This window comes from Cotesia typhae, unplaced genomic scaffold (genome assembly GCF_013202065.1).
Source record: "Cotesia typhae breed Kobodo isofemale line unplaced genomic scaffold, CoteBio_Ctyphae scaffold_152, whole genome shotgun sequence".
Classification (NCBI taxonomy): domain Eukaryota; kingdom Metazoa; phylum Arthropoda; class Insecta; order Hymenoptera; family Braconidae; genus Cotesia; species Cotesia typhae.
The window spans coordinates 10,387,553-10,404,939 of NW_027423776.1; the positions used below are offsets into that span (position 1 = coordinate 10,387,553).

The 17,387-nt window shown below is 28.7% G+C and overlaps 4 protein-coding genes across 6 annotated transcripts; all 4 read right to left on the reverse strand.

Moving 5' to 3' along the window:
• Window positions 1–920: 920 nt before the first annotated feature.
• LOC141536131 (zinc finger X-chromosomal protein-like) lies at window positions 921–7,140 on the reverse strand. 2 transcript variants are annotated; one of them, XM_074256426.1, is made up of 6 exons: window positions 6,590–7,140; window positions 5,117–5,945; window positions 4,364–4,574; window positions 3,758–4,102; window positions 2,021–2,578; window positions 921–1,291 (listed from the first exon to the last, which is right to left on the reverse strand). In XM_074256426.1, the coding sequence occupies exons 1-2, from the start codon at window positions 6,936–6,938 to the stop codon at window positions 5,638–5,640; spliced, it is 657 nt and encodes a 218-aa protein (XP_074112527.1). In that variant the 5' UTR covers window positions 6,939–7,140; the 3' UTR covers window positions 921–1,291; window positions 2,021–2,578; window positions 3,758–4,102; window positions 4,364–4,574; window positions 5,117–5,637. The 2 variants fall into 2 exon arrangements, with proteins under 2 accessions (XP_074112527.1, XP_074112526.1); XM_074256425.1 differs by having other exon boundaries at window positions 4,279–4,574.
• A 697-nt stretch (window positions 7,141–7,837) lies between these two features.
• LOC141536384 (zinc finger Y-chromosomal protein 2-like) lies at window positions 7,838–11,546 on the reverse strand. Its single transcript, XM_074256862.1, has 3 exons — window positions 11,347–11,546; window positions 11,034–11,167; window positions 7,838–8,175 (listed from the first exon to the last, which is right to left on the reverse strand). Exons 1-3 carry the CDS (start codon window positions 11,544–11,546, stop codon window positions 7,838–7,840), a joined length of 672 nt encoding a protein of 223 aa, XP_074112963.1.
• A 562-nt stretch (window positions 11,547–12,108) lies between these two features.
• Window positions 12,109–13,348, reverse strand: LOC141536140 (zinc finger X-chromosomal protein-like). The gene is made up of 2 exons (XM_074256449.1): window positions 12,967–13,348; window positions 12,109–12,426 (listed from the first exon to the last, which is right to left on the reverse strand). The coding sequence occupies exons 1-2, from the start codon at window positions 13,019–13,021 to the stop codon at window positions 12,119–12,121; spliced, it is 363 nt and encodes a 120-aa protein (XP_074112550.1). The 5' UTR covers window positions 13,022–13,348; the 3' UTR covers window positions 12,109–12,118.
• A 142-nt stretch (window positions 13,349–13,490) lies between these two features.
• On the reverse strand, window positions 13,491–15,734 carry LOC141536141 (zinc finger Y-chromosomal protein 1-like). Of its 2 annotated transcripts, none has more exons than XM_074256451.1 (2): window positions 14,927–15,734; window positions 13,491–14,415 (listed from the first exon to the last, which is right to left on the reverse strand). In XM_074256451.1, exon 2 carries the CDS (start codon window positions 13,927–13,929, stop codon window positions 13,597–13,599), a length of 333 nt encoding a protein of 110 aa, XP_074112552.1. In that variant the 5' UTR covers window positions 13,930–14,415; window positions 14,927–15,734; the 3' UTR covers window positions 13,491–13,596. The 2 variants fall into 2 exon arrangements, with proteins under 2 accessions (XP_074112552.1, XP_074112551.1); XM_074256450.1 differs by lacking the exon at window positions 14,927–15,734 and adding an exon at window positions 14,629–14,643.
• Window positions 15,735–17,387: the final 1,653 nt, after the last annotated feature.

Sequence of the window (17,387 nt, forward strand, 5' to 3'; positions counted from 1 at the left end):
TTTGAATTTTGAAATTAAAAATCAAAAATTTTAATTTTTGATCCATAAGTTCAAATTTTGATTTTTTGAGTTCAAAATTTAATTAAAAATTTGATTATTTTAAATCTAAAGTTCAAATTTTTAATTATTCGCACTTGCAAGACTCAAAAAAACCTTTCCAAGCCTAAAAATTACCAACCGACAGCCTGTAAAAAAAAAACCACAAATCCTCCTCACAAAATTAATTTATTCTCACTATCGTCAAGTTAATTTAAATAATAATAAATATTAGTATCTTTGTGTACATAACTATAATTAATAATCTAAAGAATATCTTCTTAAAAACTAAATCTAATGAGGATTGTCGAAACTGCTGATCACGGACACGCGCGGAGTAAAGTCCCCGCGGCAGTGTTTGGTCATATGAATGTCCAAATAGGACTTATAAGTAGCGCGATAAGGGCAGTAAGAGCACTGAAAGCTCGGCTGCTTTCCACACTCGTTCAACACATGTCTTCTCAGGTTCTTCGCCTGGTGATATCTCCTCCCGCAATTATCGCAGAAGTACCATCCTTGTCCGCGGAGTCTGCGCTGATCAGAACGCCTTCCGCGGCCGGAACCTGGAACATTTTTGGAACTTGTTAGTGATCTGTTCCAATTTTTATTTATTTTTTACATTTAATAACGAAATTTTCAAATTTTATTTTATTTACAAATTTTATTATTTTATTTCTTCTTTAATTTGATGAAACTTCTTTTTTTTTTCTTGAAAAATCCGCACCTGAAAAAAAAAAAAAAAAAAGAAGTTAGTCAAAAATTTCACAATAATTTTTCAAAAATTTTTTTCTGGAAAAAAAAGTTAGTAAAAATTTTTTTTTTTAAAAAAAAAAAAAAAAAAAAAAAAAAAAAAATCAAGGGTTCCTTTAAAAAAAGGCCCGAAGTTAAAACAATTTTTTTTTATTAATTAATTTCTAATTAATTAAATTAGCAACTAAATAAATATCACAATATACATTATTATTTTTTTTTTAAATAAATATTTGAATAAAAAATTATTCTCTATCATTGGAAGTCCGACTAGGCTTAGAAAAGTCCCGATCCGAGGGTTTGATGTGTCTATTATTGAGATGAGTGTTTAAACTGGACCTGTGCTTGGTCCTGTAGGAACAGAGCGGGCAGTGGAATTTCGGGTCGACCCCACACTCGTGTTTCAGGTGCCGCGCGAGACTCGAGTGGTAGTTGTAGACTTTGTTGCAATTCTTGCAGGGGTACGTCGTCTTCGGGTAGTTTACGTAGCGGAAGAGCTTCATGTCTGCGAACAGGCCAGAGTTTTATTGTTAGACTGACATTTTTTTTAGGATTACAGTTAAGGTCATAGTTTAGGTCAAAGATATTTTAGTACCGCAGATCTGGAACATAAAAAAGTAGATTAGTTTTTGGTTTTTTTTTTTTTTATTTTGGGGAAGGTAAATAAAAAAACAGGGTTGGTATTTGGTTTTGTTTATTTTAATTACAATTTACTAAATTTAGTTAATTTAATTTTTGAATTTTTAAATAAAAATTTGGGGACCTTAAAACCTGAAAATTTTTTGAAATTTAATCAGAAATTTTAAGATCAAAATTCTGGGTTAAATATAAAAAATATAAAAAAATTATAAAAGACCTTTTTTGTAGGAAATTTAATTCTCTACATCAAAAGTCTTTATCAATTTTTCTATCTCTGATTATTTAGCTAGAATATTAATTTCAAATCTGAAAAAAAAAAAAAAAAATGATAAAAAAAATTTTTTATTAAAGTTTAAAATTTAAAATTTTGAGATAAAAATCAAAAATAAAAAAAATTGATGAGACATTTTTTTTTTTTTAGAAAATTCAATTTCCTACAAAAAAAATTTTTATTTTTATTTTTCATAAAAAAAATTAAAAGTAATTTTTCTAAAAAAAAAAAAAATGAGTTTTAAGTCTAAAAATTTTTTTAATAATTTTGAGAATTTTATAGATCAGGTTAAAAATAAAAAAAAACCCTCAATGTAAATCATACTCCATTTTTTTGAAGATAAAAGAAGGAATCCCCTGCTTAATATATCTCTGAAGCGTAGTTCTAGGAATATTAAAAGTCCTTTCAGCGGATCTGAGCGACATCATGCCTTGAACAACGGCGTCCATCGCCCACTGTAGTTGTTTTTGGTCTCTAACTTTGGTGTACCTTCTCCTCGGCATCTCTAAAATTAAAAAAAAATTAATAAAATAAAAAAAAAGATTCTTCACAAGATTCGTTAATCACCATCACAATTACACATACAAAAAAAAATCTACAAGATTACTTTCAAGAGTAAAAATCCTGTAAGTTGATTAAAAAATATTTTATTTATCAATAATTAAAAACTGATTTTTAATAATAATTAACAATAATAAAAACTTGATAAAAATCATTGTCAGGAATTTGTATGAATTCTTTTAATATGTGACTTGACGTTCCACCTCCTGTCGCTCGAGTAATCACAGAATGGACAGCACTCCTTTTTATTAGCGCGTCTACTGGTGCTTGTAGACCGACAGAAGCTTCTAGCTTTGACGCCTTCCCACTGGGCCCTCGTTCCTGAAACATAAATTATTTTTGTTAGTAAATAATCTTTATTTAGTTTTTCTAAATTAGCGCTCTAGTGAAATTTTTAAACTGAAAATAAAAAATATGTACAAATTTATGAAAAATTACAAACAAGTATGAGTTAATTATTCGATTGGGTAATTTATTTAATTTAACATTTGATATTAATGTTAGTAAAAAATTATAAGTAGGGCCAGGATTTTTTTCCTTGATTTCAAAATAACAATTAATAATTATTAATGTCAAATTTTTTATATTACAGCGGAAAAATCGGTTGTAGAAAAAAATTTTTTAAACAAAAATTGTTTAAAATTTAATTATCTAAAAAAATGTTATAATTTTTTCATAAGACCAATAAATAAGCCGGAATTTAAAAATTAAATTTACAATTTGAAAAAATTTTAATCATCCATATTATTAAGAGAAAAAGAAAAATTAATTTTTCATATATTTTATATATTTATATATATGTATATGTAATATCGGGTATATATAGTAAGGTTAACAATAATTCGGTAATATTAAGTTTTATTTAAAATATAATTGTTACAAGAGATGATTTTCTTCATACAACTATCCGCGTGAGTTAGGACTTAGGAACTAACTTATTTTTCCTTTTTTCAAAGGTCGAGACCCAAACTTGTCCCTTCTGGGACCATCGCCCATCCTTATCTACTAATTGCAAGAGTAATAAAACGACAGATGGTGAAGGATTAAACAATTTACAAAAATCTTGAGCGTCAAAAACATGACCTGGGTTTTATTACTCTAGCATCGCAGGGTCTTATTTTCAAAACTCTAAGTCTAAAATAAAATAAAATACTTTAACTAAAAAAAATATAAGGCTGAGAGAAGAAGAAAAAAAAAAAGAAAAACACTTATACACATGCATACCACGACATTCCCGATACTACATATATATGAAAAATATATGAAAAATGCATGTGGGTACTCAAATGAAAGCTCTTGATGAGTGTAACATCGGGATGAGCTTATATCTTTAAAAACGTCAATAGTTAAAAAATTACAGTGCAATTTAATAAAAGTCATCATTTAATAAAGAAAAATTTTAGTTATTTATACTTAACGGAATTACGGCAAAAATATTGGTCGTATAAAAAATTAACAAGATTTTTTTGTAAAAAATAAAATTAAAAAAAATTTTTTCACCAGACAAATATTTTCGGCAAAATCTTGAATCTAATTATGAGCAAATTTTAATGACATCGCGGTGGAGAGTGAAGTGATCTTTAGAGATATGATGAACGCGCTCAAGATGAACCCTCATGTCCCAGAGCCGCTTGGACCTGTGGCTGCAGTACCGACATATGATGTTCTTGTCGACACCGCAGTACCTCCTTATGTGGTCGCGCAGGTTCGCCGAGGTCGGGAATGTTTTTTTACAAGAGGAGCATGTGAACTCGTAGTTAGACTTCTTGATCTTGCGCTTAGAGGCTCGGGGTGCTTTAGAGGCTTTTTTAGGCCTGGTAAGCACTGGCTCGGGGATGTACCATGCTGAAACAGAAATTTTAAAGAATTAGTATGAGGAAAAACAAGCCTAATAATGATAATAAAAATAAATTAATTGAAAATGAAATGTAGGATGAGATTTATGTACACAAATTTATTTTTAAATAAGTACAGACTGAATACTAGAAATAAAGTCTTTGGTTAAAAAACTGCAAGCTTACAATTATAAAAAAGGTATTTTGATTAATCTTTGGTATTTAAATAATTAAACGTGACTGATTTAATAATTAACTGATGGCTGTTCACTTGATGTTGTGCACAGAGAGGAGGTGCTTGAAGAAGCTGGCCTGGATTCTGGACCTGTAGGGGCAGTAGCGGCAGGAAAAGTGAGTGTCTTGGGTGAGCATGCTGCAGCCCATTTTGAGGTGCTTCCTGAGGTTCGAGGCCCAGGAGTACATCTGTCCGCAGTGAGGGCACACGTGGAGCCGGGGCTTGACGATAGGAAATAGCCGGGGGTCTGCAATAAAATACCCGATTTAATTGTCATCAGTCTCACCAGTTATTATTATTGTGTTTATATGACTGTAAGTGTCGCCAAGGTTTTATTATTACTTAGTACACAGAGTTTATGAGCCGGAATTATTAAATCGGTAAAACAATACTTTTGGTTGTGATAATTACCGCCAGTACGGCTACCATCTAACGTCCAAGCGCATGCCTCACCATTTTTAAATAAACAACAATTATTATTTACCAGAATACTTAAAGGGCTTTATCTCTCTTTCTCTCTCTCTCTGGAAATATTTTTAAAAACAACTAAAACCGCCGTCTGAAATAAATTAGATTTTTTAATTACGCGACATCAAGCGCAAAACCCACCTAAGGTCAATAATTATTTATTTTATTTAAAACCGATAAATTAATAGTTGTATTTATTATTATTATTATTATTATTATTATTATTATTATTATTATTATTATTTTCAGTCGTACAAAAATATTATTTAGTATTTTACAGGACTATTTTGTGGACGTTGAACATATGCCGCTTGAGATTACCCTTAAAATTAGATTTGTAAGTGCACAGCGAGCAGAAAAAATTCGGCGGCTTTCCACAGGCCATTTTTTTGTGAAGACGCAAACTTGATTCCCAAATAAATTCTCGGCCGCAGTATTCGCACCTGCTGGCTCCTAAAATCAAAATAAATATTTCATTAATAAAATTATTTATTTACCTAATAATTATTTCCAGTGCAAAATAAATTTTATATTTAAAAAAAAAAAAATCTTCTTTCACAATTTTTACGTTGCCTGAAACCAAAAAAAAAAATGAATTAGTAAGTAGTGAAAAAAAAAACAACCCGCCGGATAATTGTAAACTTTAGAGCAATATATAAATAAAAGTACGAAGCATTGATACAGTAGCTTTAACAGAGAGGAAATAAATGAGCGATAATAAAAAAAATTGATTGGAACTGCGGATAATAAATGAATCTTTGTGTGTAATAATAAAACATTATCGTAAAGCAGAAGATAATAAATTTATTCTAATAAAAAAAATTTTAAAGGAGAGACTTTAGTTATTTTGAGGAATGAATTCTGAGGATGTGCATCTGGAGGCTGCGCTTGTGTCTGGTCTTGTGGGGGCAGTACGGACAGAACTCGGTGGGCTCCTTCCCGCACTCGAGCTTCAGGTGGGTCTTCATGTTCCTGACCCACCGGTACCCCTTGCCGCACTTCGGGCAGTAGTAGCACCCGGGTCTCTTGTCGAGGCACACCTGGCGGGTCATCGATCGTCGGGAGCTTCGCATCATCCTCATGCTGCCCAGGTGCGACGAGTAGCTCTCCACTCGCGGGAACTGCTGCGGGGGGTAGTTCGCCCACAATCCTGAAAAGAACCATCCGTTCATCAGTAACTGCTCTTACAATCTGGCAATGGCTTGAAAAATTCAGTAATAATTCATGAGGAATAATTAATCATTAAGTAACTTCTTATTTGATTTTTATTGTTTGAAACAAAAAAATCTATATAAATAAAATTATCTTACAAGTAATTTAATTATCTACTACAAAAATTAGTCTTAATTTATAATTATAACAGTTCACCGATAGACGGATTTATTTATCTTTAATAAGCTTTAGTATGACATTAAGGATGAGCTTACATCTGTAAAAATATCAATAGTTAAGAAATGACCTTGTATCTTGTGAACTATTGACATTTTTAAGGATATAAGCTCATCCTGATGTTACACTCATCAAGAGCTTTCATTTGAATACCCACATGCATTTTTCATATATTTATATATATTATATATATGTATATATGAAAAATATATGAAAAATGCATGTGGGTACTCAAATGAAAGCTCTTGATGAGTGTAACGTCGGGATGAGCTTATATCTTTAAAAATGTCAATAGTTAAAAAATTGCAGTGCAATTTAACAAAAGTCATTATTAAAATTTAATAAATTAAATTATTAATAGTCAATAAATTCTTCTATGAGTGTTGATAAAAATTTAAAGAGTACTAGTAAAAACATTTTTTCCTGGATGATTAGTGCGAATGTGCTGGTAGAGATTGCCCCTCTGCTTAGTCCGGTGGACACAGTAGGGGCACTTGAACTTGGGGTCTTTCCCACACTCGTGTCTGGTGTGTCTGACGAGGGTGGCGCGGTGCTGGTATCCCTTCCCGCATCGGTCGCAGCGGTACGAGAACTGGGTCCGCTGTTTAGCGAGCCACATCGTCGCCAAGTTCTTCATCAGCGGCAGCACCGAGTACCCAGAAGCACCCTGCTTCCCGGGGATCATCGACTGGGGCTGGAAATCTGTGCAAGGGTCAGACAAAAATAACCCGTTATTCTCGGTGGTCGCTAGCATCTTTCAGCGGGGATAGGACAAGGGCTACTCTTTTTAATTTGACCTTCTTGATCTGCGGTGAATTCTTATCTGCTGGCTGCTAGGTTCGGACATCGCTAGTTTTATTTTCTAAGCGAAGCATGCGCTTTAAGACTAAGGAACTAGTTTAAGTATTACCTTACATCGCGTTACAGATACTAGGCTAGAAAAAATTAAATATTAATTATTTTTAGGACTAATATTTACTCCAAAATTAAAATTTTCTATAAAAAAAAAAAAAAAAAAAACATTTTTTTATATTTTTAATATTTAACCCAGAATTTGAAAAATAAATTTTAATTTAAAAAAGTTGAAAATTTTATAATAAAATTTTAAATTCAAAATTCTGGGATAAATATTAAAAATATAAAAAAATGACTGTTTATTTAGAAAATTTTATCCTCTCTAAAAAAAGATTTTAATTACTTTTTTTTTTTTTTTTTTTTTTTTTTTAGCTAGAATATCAGTTTAAAATCTGAAAAAAATTTTGATTAAAAACAAAACTTAAAAATTGCTTTTTAAAATTTTTAACTCAAAATTTTAGACTAAATATTAAAAAATTCAAAAAATTTAAACATTTTTTAAAAAAAATTTAATTCTCTATAAAAAAAGTTTCTTATCACTTTTTCTTCACGAAGATAAAAAATATTTTTCGTAACCCGACGTAAAATCCCAATTAAATAAATAAAATCTATAAAAGTTAAATTTTAATAATTTTTAATCTTAACCTTAATTACAGTGAATGTAAATTAATAAATAATAATACCATAAACAAGTATCATAAATTTTTCCGATCACGGCACTAATAAATATACCAAATGATAACTTATTTTTAAATAAAATCCGCGAATTATCTATCAAATAACCCGCGAGTAGTAACATTAATTGAGATCGATGACGTAGACATTCTGTCCCCTGTGACACCGGCGGATGTGTCGGTAAACGTGTCCTCTCTGCTTCATCTTGACCATGCAGTAAGGACACTGGACCTTAGGCTCCTGGCCACACTCGAACCTGATGTGTCGCTTGAGGTGCCACGCATGCATGTAGCTTTTAAAGCACCTGGGGCACGTGTGAGTCTTCAACTGCTGCAACGGAATCAACGTCTCTCCCCTGTTCCGGAACGTCAGAGGGTTCGGGAACTGAAGCTCCGCTTCATCTACCTCCTCCTTGATTATCACCGAGCACAGATCCCGCTGAGACTTTATCACCCGCGACTCTAAAATTAATAAACAACGGACATTGTTAGTTAATTATTCTTAATTAATTTTCTTCAGGGGATCATTGTGTTATTGATTAATTTTTCTGTTAAAAATTTCAAACACCTTGGGTTATTTTTTTAGGGAACGATTAAGCATTCATGATTTCCTGCAAAGCATCAATTTTTTTTTATTATTTTATTATTTATTTTTATTCAAAAAGCCAAGCTCGGTGAAACGATTAATTATTTTTAAGTTAATTAATTATTATTTAAGTAATACTAATTCCTAAATTATGGAAAGTTTTTTCGCTGAAAAAAATTTAATTTGAAAGACTGAAAAAAAATACAAAGCATACAATTTATAAATAAAAAATTTTTTATTTAATATTTTAAAATAAAAAAAAAATAACGATACCCTTTTGATGATCTATTTTCTATTTCCTAGGTCAAGTTTTTGAAGCAGGTGACAAATATCCAAAATCCAAGTCAGGTTGTTTATTTTCACTTATCACAACACTTAAAAATTGTTTTTGTTTATTAAAAAGAAAAAGGTTTAAATTTTTTTGTTAAATAAAATTGGAGTAAATTATTTTAATAAAAAATTGACAGATATTCAATATTTTTTTAGAATTTTATGGAAATTAAATTATCATAAAAAAAAAAAATTAATTAAAAAATTTCACATGTGAAATTAATAAAAAAGTACAAGAAATTAATCGCACCAAAATTGTAATTTAAATTTAAACCTTTTTTTTTTAATTCACTCAAATTTAATTTTCACTTCAACTTAATTTTTTTTTACAAAATAAAAAAAAAATTATCACTTTGTTTTCACTGTACATTTCCTCTTCTCAAAAAATAGAAAAAAAAATTCTCCAAATCATGCCTGAAAAATGAAAAAATTCATTAGTAAAATATTTAAATTAATAAAACTAAAAATTTTATTAAAAAAAAAAAAGTTAATAACTTTATAAGTAATAAATAAATAAATCAATAAATTAAAAACACATTTTAGCCTCTAATTTTTTTTTAACAACAATAACAATAATTATTATTTTAAAATAAATAACATTAAAATTTTTATCAAAAAAGTTATTTTAAAAAAATTGCATAATTAATTTTTTTCAATTTCTACAAGTCCATTTTTTTAATTATTTTGTTTTGCTATAATTTATTTATTTATTAAAAAAAATTTTAAAAATTAATGTCATATTTGTTTGAAAAAATTATTTTAATTATAAAACATCTGTTAAATGAATTTTGATTAAAAGTAAATTCAACAAAACATAAACAAAAATAATCATGTCTGTAGTATAGAGAAACCATATGTTTTTACAAACGTAACCTCCAAAAATTAAAATACTTACAATGCTATTCCATTATCTTGTTTTTTCGGCGATAATACTAAAACTTTTTACACTCACACAAACATTATCACTTAACAATAATAAAAACAAACAATAATGAGCATTACAAATAAAACTCGAGAAGAATATCAATAGAAGCTACTAGTTACCTGAACAAGGCTCTCCTCCATGCCGACCCTTTTCCACCTGAATATAATAGGAGCCCGCTATTTCTATATCTATATATATATAGAAGTATGCTGCACGAAAACTTTCGCTTAAAGCTTGCCGCTTATCCTCTGCCATATTTTCGCTTCATGTAAACACCTGCAAGCATTACTTCATGTACTGACCACCAAGCGCAAACCTGTAAGTACCATCAATTTTAATCACAATAAAGTTAGCTGATATTTAAAAATTTTAATGATTTATTTTATTGAAAAATTATTTTAAAAAAAATTTTTAATAAATAAAAAAAATTAAAAATGTCGGCTAATTTTAATGTCATTCAATTTAAAATTTTATTACTTTTATAATAATAATAATAATAAGTAATACAAGAATTTAATGACATTAAAGTCAGCTAACATTTAGTAAATTTTTTTATTTTATTTAATAAAAAAATTTGTTCTAAAAAATACTTTTTAAAAAATTACACATTTCATTTTTTTAAATTTGTAGATTTTTTTATAAAACAAAATTTTTTACTTGGAATTTAAAAATATTTTTTTAGTTTAAGAATTTGTAAGATTTAAAAAAAATAATAATTTAAGTTTTATGTATTTCAATAAATATTTACAGAGAACATAACCTAGAACCTGAGGAAAATTAATCTTGGTATTAAAATAATTTATTAATAATTTTAGTAAAAAAAAAAAAAAAAAAAAAAAAAAAAAAATTATAATAATTTTAATAAATTAATTATTAATTTCGAGCCTTTATTGGAAATTAATAAGTGAAGTAAATATTTATTGAGAAGAAAATAATCTTATTTTATTATTAAGAAAAAATTTGAATTTTTTAGTAACGAAAAATATTTTTTATTCCTTCATTTCTTCCTATGAAGAAATAAATTTATCAAACTGAAAAAAAAAATCTTGAATTATGAAAAATCTAAATAAAGTTAATTTTTATCGTACTGAAATTAACAAACAGCTGATAATTTTTCCAATTATTATAAAAAATCAATGAAAAAAAATTTTTAGTTGTACTTTTTCTAAATTTCTGCAACTAGAATTTTTTTTCTCAATAATTTGTATTAAAAAAAATTAATAATTTTTTTTTTTAATTACTATCAATGGAATTTTCAACTAAATTTTCTTCCCAATAAATTTTTGAATAATTTTTCCACTAAAAATTGAGATAAATTGTCCTCAGAAAAATTTTATTTCACTTTTTGAGATCAACAAAAAAAACATCTAATCCAGGGTGTATTTTTCTGACATGGGGATAAACATTAGGAGACTGCTTGGCTTTGTAGTCGCAATAGGGACACTTGAACCTGGGCTCCTTGTTGCACTCAAAAGAGACGTGTCTCTTCAGCAGCCACTTTCGGGAGTAACTCTTCCCGCAATTCGGACAGAAGTAACTCTTCATCAGTTTTTTCCGCTTGAATATCTTCATCCTCTCCAGACCAGAGTACGCTGGGTCCGCGAACCTCGTACCTGAAATTACAAACCACTTTGTTAGTAAAAATAACCAAAATCATCGCAAAAAAACTACAAGCCCAAAAAAATGATCAATTAATTAATTATTTACTTATTTATTAATTTTTTATTTCAATTTTTTTTTACAAAATTAAGCATTTAAATCAATGTAGCGGACTTCTTGTCCATGATGTTGCCTGCGGATGTGGAAGTAAATCGGGGAAGACTGCTTCGTGCAGTAATAACAGTAGGGACACTTGAACCCGGGGTTCAACCCGCACTCGAATTTCAAGTGTCTTTGAAAATTTCGCGAATATTTGTAAACTTTGTGACACTTTGGGCAAGAAACGTTGTCCGGGATTCTTTTAATCTTCAGCTTTTGCTTCTTCTTCAACATTCTGAGAATTCGCGGACGAACTGCTACTCTTTCTTCGGTTCTTACACTCAGTTCGACTTCTTCTTTGAAAACTATCGGCCATTCCCCTTCCAGGGGATTTATTTTTCCTGGAAAGAAAAAAAATTATCTGTTAATTTATTGGAAAAAAATATTTATTTAAAATATTTGTTTACCTTCAAAGTGTTTTAAGCTTAAAATTGAAATTTTGAGTTAAATATCGAAAATATGGAAAAATTATAAGAAACCTTTTTTATAGAAAATTTAATCCTCTACAAGAAAGATCTTTTTCTATTTTTCCATATCTCCCATCCTTTAGCCAGAATATCAAAAAAATCTGAGAGAAATTTTGATTAAAATTAAACCAAACTTTTTTATAAAATTTTAAAATTAAAACTTTGGGTTAAAAATCAAAAAAAATTTTTTCGTATTTTTCTGAAAATAATTTAAGATCTGAAATTTGGATTAAATATTTTTTTTACTAAAATAAATTTTACGATCAAGGGTAAAAAATGCAATTAATGAAAACGATTGTTATTATTATTATTTATGAGAAAAAAACATACAGTAAAATTTCAAGGCGTGTAAATAACATTAGTTTTCAAGTCAACGTATCCCCTAATTTGTCCGGGATGTTTGGCGCGAATATGGACGTAAATTTGAGAAAACTGCTTGCTTCTATTGGGACAGTAGGGACATTTGAAGCGCGGGGATTGACCACACTCGTTAAGCATATGTCTTTTTAGATCCGCATTTCGCTTGTACTTCCTAAGGCACCTAGGACAGCCGTGGAGTTTTACTTTCAGGTGGTCTTGTTTTCTTCTTAAACGGTTTGATTGCACTAATGTTACTCTTGAGGTCGCTTGTTGGTTCCAAGGTGAGCCTGAAAAAAATTTTTAGTACTTGTATTAGTAGTTATACTTGCTTAAAAAATTTTTTAACTGAAAAATTTTAATTATTAATTTTTATATTAAGAGTGCTTCAGATTTTTTTAGACAATCTTAAAATTGAAATTCTGGGCTAAATTTCAAAAATAAGGAAAAACGATAAGAAACCTTTTTAGTAGGAAATTAAATTGTCTACAAGAAAGGTCCTTATCAATTTTGTCATATCTCTTATCATTTAGCCAGAATAAAAAAATTTTAAGATTTTTCTGAGAATAATTCAGGATTTAAAATTTTAATAAAAAATTTTTTTTCTATCAATTTAATTGTTAAAAAAAATTATATTAATTAAGCATAAAAAATGCAGTTAATAATGATGATTGATATTGTTATTATTAATGAAATAAATTAATATACAATAAAATTTCAAGCCTGATAAAAAACATTATTTCTCAAATCGATGTAGCCTTTAGATTTCCCCGGATGTTTGGCTCGGATATGGGCGTAAATTTTAGAAAATTGCTTGCTTTTGTACATACAGTGAGGACACCTAAAGGGCGGGGATTGACCGCACTCGTTACGCACATGTCTCATTAGATCCGCGTTTCGTGTGTACTTCTTAAAACACGTGATACAGGCGTAATATTGTGCATTCAGGTGGTCTTGTTTTTTTCTGGCGCGTTTTGATTGCACTAATGATACTGGAGGGGTTGCTTGTTGGTCCCAAGATGAGCCTGAAAAAAATTTTTAGTCCTTGTGTTAGTAGTTACACTTTATTATTATTTTGTTTACTGAAAAATTTAATTACAAGTGCTGAATATTTGATTTAAAAAGCTTAAAATCAAGATTCTGGGCTAAATATCAAAAATAAGAAAAAATCATAAGAGAGCTTTTTTATAGGAAATTTAATTCTCTACAAGAAAAGTTTTTATCAATTTTTTTTATCTCTAATCATTTAGCCAGAATTTGAATTTTTTAATAAGAAAGAAATATTTAAATAAATAAAAGTAAAAGTTTTGGTATTCTGTAAATAAAAAATTAATTAAACAAATAATTCAATGAATTAGATTAATATTTCTCTTGAAATTTATTTATTAAATCTCCACTGTTCATTAAGCTGAATTAAAAAATTTTTTTCATATACTTTTAATGCAAAATAATAAAAATTTCTAAGCTCGCATATCAACATATCCAATTTCAAATCCTGGATGACTCTTTCTAATGTGCTTATAAATATTCGGCGACTGTTTGCTCAAAAAATCGCAGTAGGGACACCTGAACCTCGCGCTCTGTCCACACTCGAATCGCATGTGTCGATTTAAATGGCTACCGCGTTTGTAACTGCGATAGCACTTCGGGCAAACGTGATTTTTATAAAGGGACCGTCTGCGACCTCTTTGGGGTTGCAGCTGCTCATACGGCGTGAAGTCTGCTACTGGCATTTCCATCCCCGTCCCATTGTTTGCCCCCATTTCTGTTACCTCCTTGTCTTCGCTCTTCATCCCCGGGAACTCTTCAAAGTTCAGCCAGCTTTCTGAAAAAATAAATTTTAAATTATTTCAGCCCTTTGATTTATTTTTTTATTTATTCTTTAGAGTAACATAGAATTAATTAGAAAAAAAAAAAAAAATTTTAACTCAAAAAATCCAGGCAAAATTTAAAATAGATTTAAAAAAACTTTAATTTACGTCGGGTGGAATTTTATAAAATATTTTGATTATTTTGAGTACAAATTTATCAATATAAGTAATTATAGTAGACAGGACGTCCGGGGTGTTTGTTCCTGATGTGAATGTATATAGGTGAAGTTCTTTTGGTCTGTAGGTCGCAGTAAGGGCACTTGAATCTCGGTTTATGTCCGCACTCGTACTTCAAATGCCGGTTTAGGGTTTTTAAGTACAAGTAAGACTTGAAGCATCTTTGGCATGTAAAGTCTTTTTTTTTTTCACTTCGCTCTTCGTAAAATAAATTTGTCGGCCTTGACAGATCTAGAAAATAAAAAAATAATTTGTTAGAATTTTTTTTTTGTTTTTAAATAACTAAAAAAAAAAATTAAAAAATTGCAAATTGTTAGATTTTATTAGTAAGAAATTAAAATTCTGGGTTAAATATTAAAAATATCAAAAAATTGAAAGACAGCTTTTTTGTAGGAAATTTAATTTTCTATGAAAAAAGTCTATCAATTTTACCCTATCTCTTACCCTTCAGCCAAAATATCAAAAAAAAAAAAGTCTGAAAAAAATTTTAATTAAAGTTGGAACTTTGAAATTTTTTTTATAAAATTTTGGGTTGAAAATAAAAAATTACAATATACCTTTTTCTATAAAGAAAATTAAATTCTTTACAGGAAAGATCATCAATTTTCTTGTATTTTTTATCACTTTGTCAGAATTAAATTTTTTTGTTAAAAAAAAACTCAAAAATTCTGAAAAAAAAAAATATAAAAAATAAATACGAGTAAATTAATTAAAAAAACTATTTATTCAACAAAATATGTGCCATTTCTTGACCAGGATGTTTGTGCTTAATGTGATTATAAAGCGAAGACTTGTGCTTGCTACAGTATTCACAGTACGGACACTTGAACCCGGGCTTCATTCCGCATTCGAACTTCAAGTGCCGCTTCAACGATTGGTAGTAGTGGTAACTCTTAAAACAACTTTTGCAAGTAAATAAACTAATCTCTCTTTCCGCCGTGGTGTTCGGATTAGGAAAGGGCTTAGTGTCTTCGAAAACGGCGCTCCAGGCCGTCTTAAACTCCAATTTGAAGTCTAAAAAATAATTTCAAAAATCTATTAGTTGAAATAATGAAAAAAATTAAAAATTAAATCAAAAGCGGTCAGCTGTTAAATTATTTTGACAATTTTATGATTGATTAATTAATCTAGCATGCAATTAGTACAAAAATGCGGTGATATTTTAAAAAAATTGATATTTATTATTCAAGTTTCGAGGTAGACATAATTAACAGGCAAGCCGGGGTGTTTTCTCCTAACGTGGGTGTAAATAGGCGACGCTTGCTTGGTGCGCAAATCGCAATAAGGACACTTGAACTTTGGCGCTTGTCCGCACTCGTATTTCAAATGTCGTCTCAGAGACGCCGCGCGCTGGTAGCCCTTCTGGCAATTTGGACAGATGGCTACTAATTTTCTACTGGAAGATCGGTTAGGAACTTCTGAATTCTCGTCCGGCTCCAGGGGGTCTGAAAAAGAAATTTTTTATTAAAAAATTTTTTCTTCATTCAGGTTTAGAGTTTTTTAATTAATTGATTCATTAGAAAACTGTAAATATGAGTGAAAAGTTTAATTTTAGAAATTAAAACCGAGATTTTTTAATTTTAAGCTGAAAAAAAAATTTTTTCTTTTAATCTCTAGACACATAGTTGAGAAATGACCTTCTATCTTGTGAACTATTGACATTTTTAAAGATATGAAAAAATTATTAAATTAAAATTTTTCTGGGCTTAATTATCAATTTTGATTGGTTCAAAGTTTCGCTGGAACCTCTTGAATATATTTTTGAACATCTTGACATCTCCAAATATTTTTATTCATTAAAAAATTTTATTCGGCGTAATTTCGGAGACCTGAAATTAAATAAAATAAATTTTGATTAGTAAAAAAATTTTTTTTTATAAAATTTGAATTCATGATATTTATAAAATTTTTTTTTAATAAAAAAAAAAAAAGATATAATAATTCAAATTTTTTTTAATAACATTACAATAATATATTAGTATAATTTTCTACATTTAATAATGTATATATTATTTTTAATTAAAAATAACAAAAATTCTAAGCTTTGAGATCAACATAAAAAACGCTTTCCCCTCGATGTTTCTCGCGAATATGAAGATAAACCCTGGAAATCAGTTTGCTCCTTACTTCGCAGTAAGGACACTTGAACCTTGGCTCATGTCCACATTCGTATTTAAAGTGCCGGTTCCGGTTGCTTTTGCGGCTGAACCCGCGGAGGCATTTTAGGAAGGAGATGATCTCTTTTTTCGGGCCGAATCCGAAGTTTATCTCCTGGGAAGGCCCTATGTAAGGTACCACGTTCACTCCATAGAAATCTGTAACTAAAATTCAGCAATAAGTTAGTTAATTTGCTAATTTAATTACATTTTTTACAATTATTTTTTACAGTAATTGTTTTTTGTGACTTCCGTGCAATTGAGTGCTAATTTATTTAAACAGAAGCTTTGTTTATTAATGCAAAATAGTTTTTTAATTACAAATTGTTTTATAAAATTTTATTAGCCTAAATTTTATTATTATTCACAAAAGTATTAATTTTTTTTTTAAATTAGAACTTATTTTAATTTAAAAAAATTAAATTGAATAAAAAAAAATTTTTTCCAAGATTTAACATTAAATTTTATAAATGTTCTATTTTTTAATTATTTATTATAAATATTTGATATTTAATTCTTATTACTCGCCAGGTACTTAGCGCTAAAAAATTAAAAAAAAAAAAAAGAAAAATTAAGAATCTATAAAAAAATTAATTAAAAATTAAAAATTATCATGAATTTAATTTTCTAGGAAAAATAAATTCTTTAATAATAATAATAATAATTATAACTTACAGTTAAATAAATAAAAAAATCTCTCTATTAAATATAATTTTCTATAATTTAACTATAACAAAAATTATTAAATTTCTTATCAAAATATTTGAGCGCAGTTCCAGGATGGTGTCGCTTAAAGTGCCGTATAATGTGAATTTTCTGATAATTTTTAACATCACAGTGCGCGCACTCGAACCGCGGTTGTTTTCGGCAGTAATTCCTAAAGTGAGCGAGGAGAGAATTTTTCCACTTGTAGAAATTTCCGCAGTTTGGACACTGATAGACTCCCACGCGATTTTTCGGTACTTTGTCACCCTCAAATTGGAATCCTGGAATTATAAGAAATAAATAAATTAATTAACAAGTTAATTGAATGATTAAAAAAATTAC

Bases quoted from the DNA above. Each gene is read 5' to 3' on its own strand.
- LOC141536131 (XM_074256426.1), bottom strand. From the start codon at position 6,938: ATGCTAGCGACCACCGAGAATAACGGGTTATTTTTGTCTGACCCTTGC. The intron at 5,946-6,589 runs GTACTCTTTAAA...GGTTCTTTTCAG, and splicing joins AGGAAAAAATGTTTTTACTA to GATTGTGGGCGAACTACCCC.
- LOC141536384 (XM_074256862.1), bottom strand. From the start codon at position 11,546: ATGTTGAAGAAGAAGCAAAAGCTGAAGATTAAAAGAATCCCGGACAAC. The intron at 11,168-11,346 runs GCAACATCATGG...TTGTAATTTCAG, and splicing joins ATTTACTTCCACATCCGCAG to GTACGAGGTTCGCGGACCCA. The intron at 8,176-11,033 runs GTCTCTTTTGAG...TATTAATTTTAG, and splicing joins AGTGGCTGCTGAAGAGACAC to AGTCGCGGGTGATAAAGTCT.
- LOC141536141 (XM_074256451.1), bottom strand. From the start codon at position 13,929: ATGAAGAGCGAAGACAAGGAGGTAACAGAAATGGGGGCAAACAATGGG.
- LOC141536140 (XM_074256449.1), bottom strand. From the start codon at position 13,021: ATGAGACATGTGCGTAACGAGTGCGGTCAATCCCCGCCCTTTAGGTGT. The intron at 12,427-12,966 runs GTATGTACAAAA...AATTTTTTTCAG, and splicing joins GCCCTTTAGGTGTCCTCACT to GCTCACCTTGGAACCAACAA.